The sequence below is a fragment of the Octodon degus genome, unplaced genomic scaffold (genome assembly GCF_000260255.1).
Source record: "Octodon degus isolate 3935 unplaced genomic scaffold, OctDeg1.0 scaffold00067, whole genome shotgun sequence".
NCBI lineage: Eukaryota > Metazoa > Chordata > Mammalia > Rodentia > Octodontidae > Octodon > Octodon degus.
In genome coordinates this window covers 5,800,427-5,816,670 of record NW_004524643.1, presented here as the reverse complement: position 1 = coordinate 5,816,670, position 16,244 = coordinate 5,800,427, and the positions used below count along the sequence as shown (strand labels likewise).

At 49.2% G+C, this 16,244-nt stretch overlaps 1 protein-coding gene across 7 annotated transcripts in view; it reads right to left on the bottom strand.

Annotated features, from left to right (window-relative positions):
• Tead1 (TEA domain transcription factor 1) overlaps positions 1 to 16,244 on the bottom strand; it is a 165,355-nt gene that overhangs the window by 50,153 nt on the left and 98,958 nt on the right. For 4 of the 7 annotated variants that reach the window (XM_004634883.2, XM_023719381.1, XM_004634884.2 and 1 more), the window contains 5 exons: positions 9,666 to 9,677; positions 8,796 to 8,930; positions 7,564 to 7,610; positions 6,766 to 6,827; positions 5,585 to 5,709 (listed from right to left, as the gene is read on the bottom strand). In XM_004634883.2, the coding sequence (XP_004634940.1) occupies positions 5,585 to 5,709; positions 6,766 to 6,827; positions 7,564 to 7,610; positions 8,796 to 8,930; positions 9,666 to 9,677 (381 nt within the window). The remainder of the gene's footprint in view (positions 1 to 5,584; positions 5,710 to 6,765; positions 6,828 to 7,563; positions 7,611 to 8,795; positions 8,931 to 9,665; positions 9,678 to 16,244) is intronic. The other 3 variants (XM_004634885.2, XM_023719380.1, XM_023719382.1) reach the window with 1 other exon arrangement.

Here is a 16,244-nt window from a genome sequence, read left to right as displayed (position 1 = left end):
CACTTGGAGTCCTTTGATATGCAACAGTGAAATCATGTAGAGTGTATTTTCAACCATCGCTAACCACTTCTTTTTTTTTTCCAGAACCAGGTATTGAACTCAGGTCTACTGAGCCATCTCCCCAGCCCCCCACTTCTAAAAGAGTCTGTGTTTTTGAGTCTGCCTTCCTTTCTTCAACCTCTGTTGTTTTTCTCTTAGCTTTCGAGTGGAGCCAAAGGTAACAGAGGGACAGGTTCCCTTCAGAAAAGAAATACCACCAGCTCACAGCAGTGTTGCCACCTGGAGCACCTGGTGCACCCAGCACACTGGGCCAGCAGGGGGCGCTTAGCCCCTTGAGCCTTCTTCTGCCCCTCACAACCTTGGGTGGGCAACAGGCTGCTCAGATTCAAACAGACCATTGGGCTTTGGGTCAAATCTCAGGATGTGCAGTCGGCTGCCCGGATCTGAATCCCATTTCCAGTGTCAGCTGGGCATCTCATGCTGGGCAAACTATGGGCCCCCATAACAATTACCCAAGACAATGCAAGGGGTTGGCACACAGAAAATGGGTAAAAAGCACTAGTCCTCCCAAAACTACTAACACTAGCATAACTCCTGCTGCAAGTTGCAGAACTGTGAAGCCCTGACATGGGAAGAGAAGGGAAAGGGAGTGAAGAAAGATTGAAGCCGTGTTATGCACCCATACCAACTCTCCATGATGAAAATAACCATTAGGGAAGCAAACATGTTCTAAGAAAAACTTCAAAATAAATAAATGAAGTCAGACAGGGATAAAAACAAGAATGTGAAATGTTCAGCGATGGCAACAGTGAACGGCGGAGTGAGCTCCAAGAAATGCTGGGTCTACTAGGGACACAGCCCCAGAGGCGCAGGAGGCACTCGGGTGTGCAATCAGGGTTCCTCTTCTCTTGGAAAAGGGTCAGGGCGTTCGAAGCTGGCTGGGCCACCAGTGTGAGTCCGAAGCCTCTCAAAGCCTCTTGTAGCGAGCAATGCAACCGCTGGCCTCAGCCCCGCGGAGGGAAGGATGAAAGCAGTCACGGAGGAAACTAGCATTGCACCTGGCCACTTTGTTTGTTTGTGCTTGTCCTGCTCTTCGGTTCTTGTACTAAAAATATCATAGCACTCCACGATTGCAATCAGCCTATGCTGCGATGGAGAACACGGGTAGAAAGTAGGTGCTTGTCTGTGTGGGGCCAAGGTTCAGAGAATGCAAATGCCAAGTCTAATTTGTTTACGGTCCTTTAATTATTGCTTATTCTGTTAACTTCTTTATTAAATCAATGTCTTTTATGTTTAATGTTAAATTTTAACCACAGTATAGCCAAATGTGTTTAAATATACCCCATGAATATTTTAGGGAGCTTTAACTTATCCATTACTGAAGAAAAATAATAGTAAGATTAATATCCAAGAAGTCACCAAATAAATAAAAACAACAATTAAAAAAACACATGTCACCCATGTGTCTCAAATTTTTCAGCATGAGCTTGGGCCTGAAGCCCTGCCACACCTTTACTGTGACAGCACTGGGGGGTCTGTTCAGTAAGGATCACATTATGTGATGAGACACTGGGGCTTGAGACTCTGTCAGGTGCTTTAAATAATTCTGCTAATTTTCTCTCCTTTCAATTGGTCAACCACAACTGCTCCCCTGTAGCACAGGATTCACCCTTCAGGTTCTCATTCTCACATGGGTACTAAACTGAAACATATATCGTATTCCCAATCCGCTATGTATTCTTTTGTACAAGGGTTCATAACACAGGAACTTCTTTTAAAAAATCTCTTATCTATTTACTTGGCACAGGGACTCCTATGCAGCTCAGTCTTGTAGTGATCCTCCTGTCTCAGCCTCTCCAGTGCCGGGATTACAGGTGTGCGTCACCACTCTCGGTTTTGGGGTGGCATGGTATGTGGGACCGGGGATCAAACCCAGGTCCTTGTGCTTGCCAGGCAGGCACTTAGATCACTGAGCTATCTTCCCAGCCCAACATAAGAACTTTAGAAGCAATATAAAAAATCGAGACTGAGTTTTAGTAATGTAACTTAACAGGCAGCACTGGATGACAATATCTGATATAATTAATCACTATAATACAAGTCAGAAATATTAACATATTCCACAGCCCCTCACAGCACCCTTTGGTAGAGCGGTAGTGATTCTATCCATGGATTCTATGGCTTTCATTTAACCAACTGTGGCTCAAAAATACCACCACCCTGGTTTCCTCTGCATTACACATGCAGACTTTTGTCTTAATTCTCTAAACAGTAGTACAGTAACTACATACACAGCATACATGCATATATATATGTATATATATACATATGGTATTGTAAGTCATAGAAGAGGTCTGATTAAAATATATGGTGAATATCTAAATCAAAATTTATTACAGTAAAAGATACACTGCAATTAATTCCCTTCAAAACACTCTTCGCTAGCAGTCCTCTCACGCAAGTGTCTTCACAGGTATGGTTAAGAATGAAGCAGGGAAGGGCAGCACAGTCTGTCCATAAGGCACCTGGCAACTTCTGGCTCTTTCTCAAAGTCAGAATGATCCGTAAACACTTTGAACTGACACAGAACAGCATGGAAACCACGATGATGCAGCTGAAGAGACTCAAGAGAGAAGACTTAGAACTGCTTCGGAAAGTGGCGAGAACCATGGGATGAGCTTATCTGAGGCGAGGGGGAGTATGTTGAGGGAGGTTAATGGCAGTGTCTCTTTTACTGAGGACGTTTTTTTAAAAATTCACACATTCACTTTGTTTTTCTCTCACACCTCAGAGATGATTCAGTGTACGCAGGAGAAAAGAACAGTAATTGTTCCTGCTCCTTTCACATAAGGGACCTGGGTACCTATGCAAGCAGGGACCTCTGCATATACGTATGGGGTACAGTTGCGCATGTGCTCGACTACATGCTGCATTTGTGTATATGTCTTCCTAGCTCTGTGGCTGTTTGGTCTTCTCCAAAAGTGGGAGTTACAGAAGGAGGATCTGGTCTGCCTGCTGCTGAGTCGCTGACATCTGAAGCTGTGGCTGGCACACAATAGTGTTCAGAAGGTTCCTGTGCTGCTCAGATCCCAAATGAGAGATCCGAAAATAGAACCTTCTTTCCTCAAAGGGCTCAGGGGTGCTGACTTCCATGTAAGGACCTTTAACTCGAGTGCTGGGTCTATGGACAGAGCCCAGCTTCGGTTTCCATAGTGGGACGCAAATCGGCCAGATCATTCAGCTCTCACAGGTGTCATCCTGAGCACACGAGAGACGGTATTGCTGGGTCTCCTGGGGCACCGGTAGGCTCTGCCTTGGCTGAGGAGCCGCCGATTTCACTTACTGCTCACGGGCTATGCAGGGTCCTTCCCCGTCCCTTCCCTCCTCCCGCAAGCCTGTCCTGGTTGCTGTCCCCACGTTCCAGGCACTCCAGGCCCCTCCTTCCAACTGGCCACATGCCTCACAGTGACTTCCGCTAACACCTGTCTCCCGCTTTCTGGAGGCCACACTCTGTCAGGGAACAGCAGGCCTGCTCTCTCCCCTGTGGCCAGTGCGTGCAAACACTTCAGTGAATACAGAATGGGCCGAACGAATCTGCTACTGACTAAAAGTGAAGCCCAGCAAAAAATAGGGACAGCGGAAGAGCAGCATTCTGGCTTCTGATGGATGCATAAGGGAATGCATAGCAAAAAGGAGAAGGAAACTACTGCAGATGGTGACACAACAGTCTTAACTTTTAAATCAGGGAAACAAAAAAAGTAATGGGGGGTTCCTTTCCTTGCACTGCGAAGATATGACCCTGTAAAGTGGCCACATTCGGAGGACAAGTTCACTTGCACAGGAGACAGAACGGGCAGTGTGAGAGCCCGCAGAAGTTGGAGCGCAGTGTTTAGAAGCAGTGAAGAGAGTAAAATGAAACAAAGACTTGGGACGGGGGTGTGGCTCAGTGCTACCCCAGTGCGCATTAAAGCCCTGAGTCCAGTCCCAGCAAATAAGGAAGGAGTAAGGAAAAAGAAAAGGGAAAATAAAAGGAAAAAATGGAAAGGAGGGAGACGGAGACCCCTGGCTCCTCTGCTTACCGCATCTGTAAAGTGAGGAGAGCAGGACCTCCTTCACAATGCAGAGGGCACCGTGGTGTAACTGGCACTAAAGCACTCTGCAGCCGCAGGGCGCTACGAGCAGGACTTGCAGCCTCCACCCAAGAGTCCTGAGCACATCTCAGAAAGAGCAGAAGCACGCAGACTTGCAGGCTCTAGTGGGTCCTGCAATGCTCCTGCAGTATGGGTCCTAACAGGTTCACTCGCTGGTAGAGCAGCCAGCTCTGGAGCAGGCCGAAGCACCTCGGGCTCCACAACTTCACGCTCCTCTACTGCCCTGATGGTCCAACGCGCTATGCACACGTTGCCTTCCTTCACCCCTGACTTAGAAGCAGCTCCTACTTTCCCAGATTTCACACCTCAAGGCATGGAGGTCAGTGAGCCCCATGAGGGTGCTCTGTCTCCTCGGCAGCGATGGCGGCCAAGCCCCCTGGCCAGGCCTCTCCTCCCCACGGCCACGGGAGGCTGCCCACAGAGCCCGAGCACAACAGCCCCGCAGAGGTCACCTCTACTTGCTCCCTATCTAGGTTATTTCCCACAGCCTGTGAGCATGTACGCGACGCCTGCTCCTGACAGCCAATGGGGAGGGATGAAGGCAGAAAGAAGCTGGTGAGGATCCCAAAGACACGCGCATGACTCCGTGCATCTTCCTTGAGGCTCACCCACACACAGATGCAAGGCTCACACACACAGCCAATAAGTGGGCGTGCAGAAAGGGTACGGGGCTTGCGGGTGGGAGGAAGGGAGGACCACAGATGCACAGGGAACACCGGGACAGCAAATCGCAAGATGGGGTGGGGGAGGAGGAAAACGACAAACACAGCCCAGATGACAACGGCACTGGAGCTTATGACATGGAGGTGCGCTACGTTCTACGGTAAGCTGTTCAAGTACCACCTTGATACTTCTCTTAAGGTAACAACTTGCTATTTTGAGAAAAACACAGATTTGGAAAAGCGGAATAGAGTAATAGCTCCCTGTTTTGACTTTAGAGGTTTAAAGATGTGAGTCTGAATCTTTAATCCATAGATTTAAGTGTGCGACTCTGGGCAAATCACACGGCCTCCGTGTCCTCACCTCCTCCTCCCATAGACTCTCCGTGAAGACAACATGGGGTCACATACGGGAAGCTGCTTCTCAGCACCAGCCACAGAGCAGGGCTTACTCAGCGTTACCTGCTGTTCACTTGTCCCTGCAGTGCTGGGGACGGAGCCTGAGGCCTCACACCTGCCAGGCAAGTGAAGCTCAAGGCCCTCCCCGGTGTCAGCACCCTTGGAGTGCGTGGTGGGCAGCAATGACCGTACAGCCGGGTGGTGGGGTGGGGCTGGGGAGTCCACAGACACCCTTCCTTCTAGGGAGTAAAGGGCTGCTTTTACACAGGGCTTCTGTCAGGCACCAGGGCAGGGCCACGATGGAAGATGGGTGTGAGAGGGTGAACAGAGCAGGAAGCAGAGCCTGAAGGAGCACACACCTCTGGGCACACTCACCGAGTCTGGGTCTCGCTGCTGCTCGAGAAAAGCTGAGAACTCCACCAGGCGAAGCTTGGTTGTGCCAATAGAGCGGCCCTGCCAGGCAGGGACGGAGGGAGCCGGGGCTGATGTAGGCTCAAACCCTGAAAAACCAATGTCACCTTCAAAACTGGCATTTGTTGTCCCCAGACTTGGCCCAGTACTGGGGGGAGGGGTTTTGTTTACAATGGATGACCTCAAAGGGAAGACCAAAGAGCCCCCAGCAGATCCAAGGAGAACTCAACCAGGCAGTGGTAACATCTAGCCGAGGCTCCGTGCGACAGGCACCAGGTGGACAGGTGTAGTACACAAGCTCCTTGTGAAGCCAACTGTGTCCAAGATTTAAGGGCGTGGTGCGGGGGTCATTTAACGCCCAACAAAGAGCCCCAGTTAAGGGCCAAGCCAAGAATGGCTCAAGAGCCAGAGAGAAGCTTCCCAACACCTGTGAGACCAGGCATGGCAGGCACTTCTGATGCTCATCCACCTTAAGACTGTGGGCACCAAACTACCCAGTATTCTCTTGGGAGCTCCAGACCTTGGAGCACGGAGTAACCTATGAGGGTGTTTTTCACTTGAGGCCTCTAGAGGGGACAGCAATGACTTTTGTGCTGCACTCTGAGCAGATCAACTGAGAGACTATAGATGCGTGGAACAGGTGCTGGGGGTGGGGATGGGGTGGCCCGGGGAGGCAGGAGACAGGTGGGTCCTCCCAACTCTTAATTTTTATTTTGGCTTCCACATAAGCCCTGCTTTGCAGAAAAGGCCCTAGGAAGGGGCCTCTAGGAAAGTGAGAGTACAACCACATTTGGGCTCTCGACTCATATTGCCTAATTCAGCCAGTTTATGATGAGGAAGGAACCGCAGCTTCCCCTCCTGAGTGTGACCACTGTGACCACTGCACCCAGTGGAAATGACCCGCCTTCCTGTTTCCCTGCAAATGTTTCTGAAGAGCACTTGCGAGATGAGTATGGGGCTTAGGCCTCGGGTAGGGGACACCTCCAGGAGGACACCCCCTCTTGAGTGCCAGGCCCCTGCCACCCCTCAGGAGAACAGAGGTGAAAGTGGTAGCTACGGTTCCCAAGTGTGAGGAGACATGTGGCTATGGCAAAGATGGCACCATGCACCTCCTCCAGCCCCACAAGAAAGCGAAGAAGACTCACCTGGAATGGGGGCTGTGACTGCAGGCTGGATGGGGTAGGCCTGCTGCACGAAGGGCTTGACACTAGGGACGAACAGGAGATAAGAGTCATAAGTCACGGGCACACATGTCCAGGCCTGCCTGGCCTTGCACTGAGGACCCTGCATTGCACTGTTCCCTGCCTACAGGGGGACGCACATCCCAGGCAGGGCTCTGTGGACAGAGGTGGTCGCTCCCTCCAACTAACAGAGACCAGCAGGCTTCTGGGGTCAAACCACCACACCTCAGGCCAGGAGCAGGTCAAGGTGGACAAAGAGCAGCCTGATTTTCATGGTGAAGAGTCGGCAGATACCATGTGTATGCAAGGTCTAGAACATGCTTGAGCCTCTCCGGCTCTGGGGCATTTAGTTCAGATTCTTTTAATAGGGATTCCTTTCTGCTTTTATTCTTGAACTGCTCCTTCTTTTGGTGGCCTGAGCCAGTTGTCCTTGCCCCAAAGCATCTGCAGATATTTTATTAGCCAGCTCCACCTGAAGGAAAGGCAGAAAGGAAAGCTCCACAGGATTCCCTCTGCTGCCCTGTCAGGTGAGGAAGACTGCAGGCTCTGCCCGCCCAAGCCACAGAGCAAAAGGGATCGACTTCCTCTTTCCAGCAGGATGACCATCAGCAGCAAAGGGGGGAGTGAGGTATTCACACTTTTGCTGGATCTGAGAAGGCTGCTGCAGGAATCTGTTTAACCCTCCTTTGTCCCCTAAGCCCTGAAAGTTTGGTGCAGGGAGGATTTTCCCCCAGGATAGGCTGTCACGAGCCTCAGACTTACTCTTGTGAGGATCCTGGCTGCCCTGTTTGTATCATTCCAGGCCAGAACTAGAAGGTAAAAGCAAAAGTATCTTAAGCACAGTTGAGGATGTGTACACACTACAACCCCTGTTGAAAGACAGCAGGCTGCCATTTCTTACCAGGTGCAGTAGCATCCTCCTTAATCAGTGATGTGGTCACCACACACTGCACAAAATCACAACCTACCCCTGGCCTAGCAACCGAGGGCTCTCTTAGCCCATCTGCCCTGAAAATCCTTGCCAGGCAGGAAGCCAGGTGGCTCATATTTAGCTCTCATTTCACCTAACAAAGAATGGGTGCTTGGAGTGCTGCTTCCTCTGAGAGTGTGCCTCTCTTCCTCTTCTCTCCTCTCTGTCTCTCTCTCCTCCCCCCTCCTTCCCTCCCTCCCTCTCTTTCTTTCTTGTGGTACTGGGGATTGAACTCATGACCTAGCACTTGCCAGGCAGGTGCTTACACCACTAAGCTATCTCCTCAACCCTCTCCCTTCATTCTTAAGTGCTCTCTGAAGAATATTCTGCTCCACTGGCTTGGCGCGCCCAAGGCCCAGGGGAACAGTGGACACAGCCCAGAACAAGAAGGGGAGGAGCTCAGAGAGGCAACATAGCCCCCTCTTTTCTGTGAGTGCCTCTGAGTCCTCTGGTATCTGCTGTTTCCCGCCAGAGACTGCCCACAGGGGAATGGCTGCTTTCAGTCACGCAGACCTACAGCTAAATCCTGACAGCGCTCTATGTCAGCCTTTGGCCACACTGCCCAAGCTGTCATTTTGCTCCTAAGCAACCTCAGTTCTCTCATCTGTAAAACGGCCACAACAGTAAAAGGCATCTAAGATGGCAGTGAGGATGAAAGACTACAGGACAATGCTTCGTAGCTCCAAGTGAAATGACTAAGTGAAAACACTAACAGAATGCTTTCTCTCTTTAGGGGCTATGTGCCATAAAATGACCCGGGGATGCTGGAACAGAGATTAGGGGCCAGGAAAAAGAAAAGTTTGAGAGAGAAGAGCCTACAATCTAAAAGCTAACCAGAGAAGTGATACTTAATTTCTGCCTTCATGGACTGAGGACTTCTCCCTCTTCCTCTCTCTCTTCTGTTTCTTTTCTAACCTTTCCTACCCCTGACCCAACTGATGGAAGTGCCAGGCTTGGTGCTGGCTGGCAGCCACAGCCACACCCCACTCAGCCATCCTCATTCCTGGGTCTGCTTTCTACTTACCCCCGGAGCCCCTGGGAAAGTGGGGCGTGGGATTCCAGGCAGCCCCAGCTTGTTGTGGATGGCAGTGGCCGAGACAATCTGGGCTGATGACATGGCGGCCATGTGCTGGAGGGCCTTATCCTTTGCAGTCTGATCCTTGAAGGTGACAGTGACACTGACTTAATGGAGAATGCATGGCTACCAGGCAGATTAAACAGCCACAGCCACAAGCACATGGACTAAAATACAGAACCACAAAAGAGGCCAAAAAAGCAAACATGCGTGGATAAATAAACACGGCCAGAGGCTAAAACACACTCAACCTACCGAAACGCTGCACGTTTGCTAAGAACACCCAGCGGCGAGGATTTTTTTTAAATCTTATTCCATTTTCCAACAGAATAGGGAAGCCTCTGAAGAGGTGACAATGAATTTATTTTTTCAGCTTCCCAAAGATTTACCCAATTACTTAGCACACTAGGGGAATGGGCTGGATGAGGCCATGCTTATAGCAGGGGAGACACGTTTGTGGACTGCGGATAGTGTGTGGAGCTCAGTGTGCGCTCCGGCTGGCACGAGGCTGTAGTCCCTGGAGTGCTGGGGGCCCAGCCCCGGCAGACACCGGGCAGGGTGGCTCAGAAGTGGCGGGTAGGGGGTGGGCCAAGCAGCATGCCAGCAGGCGCATGCGTTCTCCCCACGCGGCCCCACCGTGGTCTAGGGCTGAGGCCTCTTAGCAAGAGCCAAGGGCGCAGGGCACAGTGCAGGGGTAGTCTCTCCTTTCACTAAATGGGCCTTCTCTAGAAAAGCCAAGACTAGTAACACAAAGCTAGCCAAAAAAGTCTGCCAAGCACAGCTAAAATATAGAATTCTCAGTTGAATGAAAATACTTACCATGCTTGTTACCTGGATGCAATAATAAACAATTATTAAAAAGATTGAATAAAAAAGGATTACTTTTCTTCTTCAGTTAAAAAAATACATATATATGTACACAAACACAATACTTGGGTACAATAAAATGGAGTAAGTCTTAATCTTCCTTCTTCAACATTTTAGGAATGTGTGCCCTACGTGGTATTTAGAAAGCCAACTATCAATGTCACCCAGTAACAGCCACAGTTAAAAACTGCCTCCCCCCCCCCCGCCCGGCCAGATGCTGCCCCAGGACTGAGGGAGCACCATCATGGGAAGAAAAAAATGCTGAAGTCCCAATAACACAGGGCCTCCGCGGCTGCCGTCATCAGAACTCACAGTAGGGGACAGTGAAAGGCAGCTGCAGGCTCAGACACTGGACACCAGCTGAGGGGCAGCAACCTCGCTTACTGAGCCAACCAAGGTGAGACATAAACACACTGAGGCGCCAAAGGCAAGGCCAGGAGGAATGAGAAACAACCTTGGCCTGTAGACGGTGTGGGGCTTCAGAGAAAGACACGGGGTTCTACTCGGAGGCAGGGGCACCGCGCTTCCCCGTCACTTGTCAGAACCACCCTGTGAATTTCTCAAGAAGCTTTATAGCCCCCCTGACACACGCACGCACACACACACACGCACGCACGCACTGGGGAGGAAAAAAGGGAGGAGCAGAGTGGACTCAAGACCTGCATAAATTGTTATTCTGTACAGTTCTATGGCTCATAACTGAAAAATGAATGAGCCCCGAGTACAGCTCTCTGTTGGCACCCAAGGACACTGTGACCGTCTGACATGCTGGAGCTGAGGGACACTGGGATCTCTGATCCTGGTCCCAGTGGGAATGGCCTCAGGTAACTCGGTGCTGTTGTCTCCTTTTTATTGTATGACATTTTCCCAGGTGAGGCTCCGTTTTCTACCCTGTTAAATGTTCTAATCTGAAGCCAGCTTCTTCAGGTAACATTAAATATAAAAATAAAATCTTTCAGTAGACAGGATCTGACAGTAAATCAATGGGAGTGGGACATCCCCTGAGCTGAACTGAGCCCCATGAGCACAGGTGGGCGTGCCAGCCAGTGCACCTGGAGATGGTCCTGGGGTTTCCCAGCCCCTGCCTGGCCCACCCCCCAGAGGGTCATCTACGGACAGAAAACACAGCTGTCACACCTCTACCCCGAGCTCACGACTACCTCGACCTCAATGCCAACTTGGCTTCTCTTTGGACTAGTCTCACTGGACTCGAGCCCTGAAGCCACTTAACCCCTTATAAGAGGTTATAAAGCTGCTCAAAACAATTCTAAAAACTGAGGTAATGACATAGGTGTGACCACAGGCGCCTCCCTCCACCAGCCCTGCGACTCCTTTGGGGCTGGGCTAGGCGGCCTAGGAGACCTGGAAGGCCTGGTGGTGTGAATTCTGAACAGCTACAAAAGAACTCATGGGCATGGGTCTGTTCCAGAACATGGTGGGGCTGCTTGCAGCCCTGCACCTCTAGGTTATGCAATGCTGACAACAGGTGATTCTGCTTGCCCAGGTACAGGCCTGCTGGGCACAAAGGGTGGGGCAAGCCGAGAGTACAAAGTGCAGCTCCAAACGGACAGTCCCCTGCACTTCCATCACCCATTTTCTGTTAAGTGTTGCCTGGAATGTGGCTCTTTGCCAAGCTTATTGAAAAGTTCCTCAAAATTTCATAAAAGCTTGACATTTCTGTTTGGAAAAGAGACATCAGCCAACGTGGGAAGAGAAAAGGAGCTCTGGTTCTCTATGTCAGTCTCAGAACACGATCTCTTTCTTCTGTTTAATGTTTGACCCTTATTACCCAGCATTCAATTAGGTACCTAAATGAAAACAAGAATGCACGAAAAGTGTAAGGGGAGATCCATGCCTCTAGGGTGCTGACTGTGCCTGACTGCAACAGGCACACCTGCCATGGGGGCAAGAGGCCTGGGCGCCAACCTGCCCAGGCTGACGGCCACGCGCTGTGATCCCCGCACTGTGGGCAGGCGACTTTACCACCCCCTAATTTCTTTCATCTGCCAAATAAGGAGGCACAGCTTATTCTCTAATGTCCTTCTGGTGTGAAAGGTATTTGTAGCTATGAGGGTGAGGTCCATTATAAAGCAAACGTGCCTTAATACACAGCCAAGAAAATTACTAGTGGGAAGACAGCAGGATGTTAAAAGTGTGGGCAGCTCTTAGACGCCTGTCCTGATAAAAGACAAAGCCAAGTGTGGAAAGAAAATTTTATCTCAAGTAGTGGCTCTTTCTGCACTTGACCTACCTATCTGAGTATAGGCAATTTTCTGCAAATGGACTAAAACGTCTATACCAATGATTTCGCACCTTTTGTAGTAGAACCACTCTACTCAATTTTATAGTGTGGCCCTTCAGCTATGATATACATGGGAACATTAAGAAGATTAATTTTGGGGAGGGTATTGTTTAAAATCTAAAGCAACCTTGAAGGGAGATCATAAGCACCTCCAGGTCCACCTGGAAATCAGAACTGAGAGCCTATCCACAGACCCACTTACCCTGAAATGGGAGCTAGAAAGAATGCAGAGTTAAGAGATTTCAATGGCTAGATCTCTCAACTGTCACTTTCAGCCCCGAGACACATACCTGGGTTTGGAAAAATTAGAACTCTAAGTGTCAGACTGGAGTAAATTGCTGCTCTGTTTCACTCTGGCCTAATATCCTGGCCTCTCACACATTCTACTCCATTCTTTCCTCTTACCCCATGCTGAAGGGGAGGGGACTGATCCTAAGCGCATCTCTGCACACCAGTTTAATTTTAAGGTACACCAGCATGTCTGAGTGGATGAAATTTACAAAGGATGAGTATGTTGTTTTATCTTGAAAAACTGCTATTAAGTCAATATTGAGTTATGCTCTACAATGTCTTATATTACAGGAGAAAAAGAGGGAGGTAGGTACACAGACATATGAGCAGCGGAAGAAAAACGTGCTTGAGAAGAAAGCGTGGACAAGTTCACACTGCCTCCTTCTCACCGACTTTAAACTGCTGTATCTAAAATTAGAATGAAGCCGGAAAAGACTGAATGTTTTAGAGAACGAAGTGGCAGGGGGGCAGAGATAGAGGGCAAGTCTCTCCCTCCTGACTGGACCTTAACTTAAGCCCTTGACCTGCAATAAGGAACATGAGTGTGGAGGAGGAACCGTGAGTCCTGAGACTGTGGTTGGGGACGTGGGCGGGTGCTAAGAACAAACGTGCGCAGACACAGCGCCTGACTTGCACTGCCTGGCTTATTACCTGCTCTGCCTTCCTCACAATCCAATTTGTGGCACACCATACCAGCAGCAGCCCCACTGCCGCGGTCCAGCAGGCTGTGTCAGGCACAAACTCCTCCGCCCGGAGCCTTTCAAATTGCTATCGTTACTAAGTAAACAGGCTTTCATATTTCATGAAGTAGGCAAGGATGCTACTACAACTCCGTTCTGCTGACTGCCTTCTCTTTATGACTGAAAACAGACACGATGTCTGGAAAATGTCTGTGTATGACAGTAGCACCGCAAAGATACACGGCAGGAACAGGGTGCTTTCAGAATTCTGGAATATCTTAAGGATCAGACTCCGGATATCACAAGGACCTTATCCTCCTTTCTCCCCCACTGCTTCCCTCGCTTTCAATTATTCTGTGAAATCAATCATTGCATACTCGTTAGGCATGAAACACAGACAAATGACAAAGGTAACATATAAAAGTCACATGCTTACAAATATATAACACATTATAGCTTCCATATACAGGATGTCAATGAACAGCACACAAAAATCAACATAACCCAGTTTATTCATGGGTCATCATTCTAGAAGTTAGAGTCCAATTTAATTTACTCATTAGATGTCTACCAATATATCAGGAAAAATACAAAGACCATGAATTCAAAAACTCTTGATGCTTTTCATGTTTTCCCCCAAAATATACTTACTACAGCAATATAAAACTATGACGCAAGGTTGGAAAGATGGCAATTGGCTTGAAGATTACTTTTTCAGAGAAAAATAAAACACAAAATATCCCCTTAAGAAGTAATTTTGCAGATGTTATTTCTAATCTTGCACTATCTGAATTCACATGATCTCTGCAATTATTAGCCATAGCCCTTGAACGGATAAACATCACTGAACTATATGATGGCTCTGGAGAAAGGACGGAGGGCACTTGAATTTTTTCTAGCCATGATCTCTCATTTGCTTATGATTAGAGAAGGCAGGAGTAAATACAAAAGAGGGCTATTCTGGCCAGGCAGCAGCTACTGTGGGGGAGAGAAGGCACATTCATACTTCTTCTGACTTGCCGCTTAATGAGTAGCAATTAATTCATCTCATTGTATTTCCAAATGCCAAAGACTCCATTCACATCAAAGAAAAAATTTTCAAGGCTTTTACCATTGTTCATTTTTAAATGTATCAAGCTATATTTAGCATTTTATAATTGTCCACAGCGCTTCCTTTAATTCTGATGTGGGCCCAGCATCATAAAGGAGTGGAGATGGAGAGCCTGGTAAGCGTTCCCATGGCTCCCGGGCAGCCCGCCCTGCAGGGCAGCTCCGAGCCTCATCTGGGTGTTCGCAAAGGGCACACTAGGACCTTAGTCTCTTTCCACCCAGGAGCTAAGAGCAAAAGGCACGAGGTAGCTGGCCCTGGGAGGCCATAGGTCCCTGCCTAGATAGACGTGTGCTCCAGAAAAAACATATGCCCTTCCTTGCTTCCCTGCCCCAGTCTCCTTTAAATGCAAGGACACAAGCAGAAGGGTTAGGGGGATATGAATCTTCTTCCCTGCTCTGACCAGCACCCTGGGGGGGGGGGGGGAGAGAACAACACTACGTAAAGGGACTGGGCTTTGGTCCCACACAGCCCAGGATCAGATTCAAATTTCTCACCCTTGGCAAGTCTCACAGACATTCTGGGCCTCGCCTTCCTCTTTGACCAAGTAAGGACAAGACCACCCATTTTCGAGATGGCTTCAAGTATTCTACACAGCACCCTCAGCTCTATCATGTGATGTTCTCTGCAGCGTGAGGGCCATGTGACCCACGGATGAATCACCCAGACTCCATCCTGTTCAGGAGCTCCAACTCCCAGGAGCTTCAGCACTCTACACAGCCTGGGGAAGCCAGTGCTATTCTGAGACAATTCCAACACTGAAGTTGACCAGCAATGGGGTTTATCTACTTAGGAATGTAAAAAGGTAGAATAAGGATATTTCGTTAAGAAAGAAATCCAAGCCTAGTACAGTCCTCACAGATAAGTAAGGGTACTCAGTGCCCAGGCCTACACCGTTGGTCCTGCACGACCACATCGTGAAGGAAAAAGCTGAATGCAATCATGCCTAGCTAAACAAGACATTGTCTCAAATATACTTTTTTTCTGGCGGAACAGGGGATTGAACTCAGGCCCTTGCACTTGTCAGGGAAGAACTTATTCCACTGAGCCATCTCCCCAGCCTCCAAATATACTTTTAATGTAGCTACATTAAAAACACAGTACAGGAATTATCTCTAGGAGATAGGCTGGATGTTGCAAATGAACAAAGACTTGGCAAAGTACAGGAACACCGGCAAAGGCCATGGTTAGTGTTTCTGGGATGCGTCTCTGGTTTTTCCACTCGTGGCCTGTGCAGGACCCACTCTTGAGGAGCAGAGTGGTCCAGGGTCCCAGAGGGAGCTTCACGGGGAAAGTGAAGCACGTCTACCTCCCCTGGGGCAGGCCTACTACTCCTGGTGGCCTTAGAGGGGACACAGCAGGATAGGCATTAGTAATGTAAACTGTAAGACCTCTGCTGATTGCAAGGAATGGCAGACTAAAAAGAAGAGGCCTGTTCGGTAATCAAATCACAAAGGCCATCAGGGCAAAAATGAAGAAAACGGCCCTGGGGGAGCATATGTAGCTCATGAATTAGCTTTTTTTTTTTTTTTGGTGGAACTGGGGATTGAACTCAGGCCCTTGTGCTTGTCAGGGAAGCACTTATATCACTGAGCCATCTCCCCAGCCCAATTAGCCATGGCAACTGGACACAGTTAGAGAGGCTCAGGTCTTTTTCTGCTCTGCTGAGATGGTGCAAGGTCAGCAAGCACAGGCCCTTCAGCAACACCCGTCCATGCCGGCCAAGCACAAGCTTCCTGCCCACGCGCCATGCACTCACCCATGTGCGCTCAGCCCGCGAGCCCTAAGTGGGCTGCTCCACCTTCCCATGAAGGTAGGAGCGCTGCACTGGTGTGTCACAGTCTGGCTGTGGCTCCACAAGCCGCTGGCACTGGCAAATAAATCATTACTTTCCTGTTGCTGATGGGGAAGGCGACATCTGGGCAGAGGTGGGACAATCTCTTAGAACAGACAGACTCAGGGCAGGAAACTACATAAGAACTCTGAGGGGAAGCAAGAGCACTGGGTGCATGGAGAATAGTTCTGTACTCCTTCCACACACTGGGTTAAAAAATCCCTGGAGCTTAAAAGAACAAAAACAAAAACAGTCAAAGGCTTTTTAAGAAATCAATGGCGAGTGAACTAATTCCAAATAATCTCTAACACTGCAC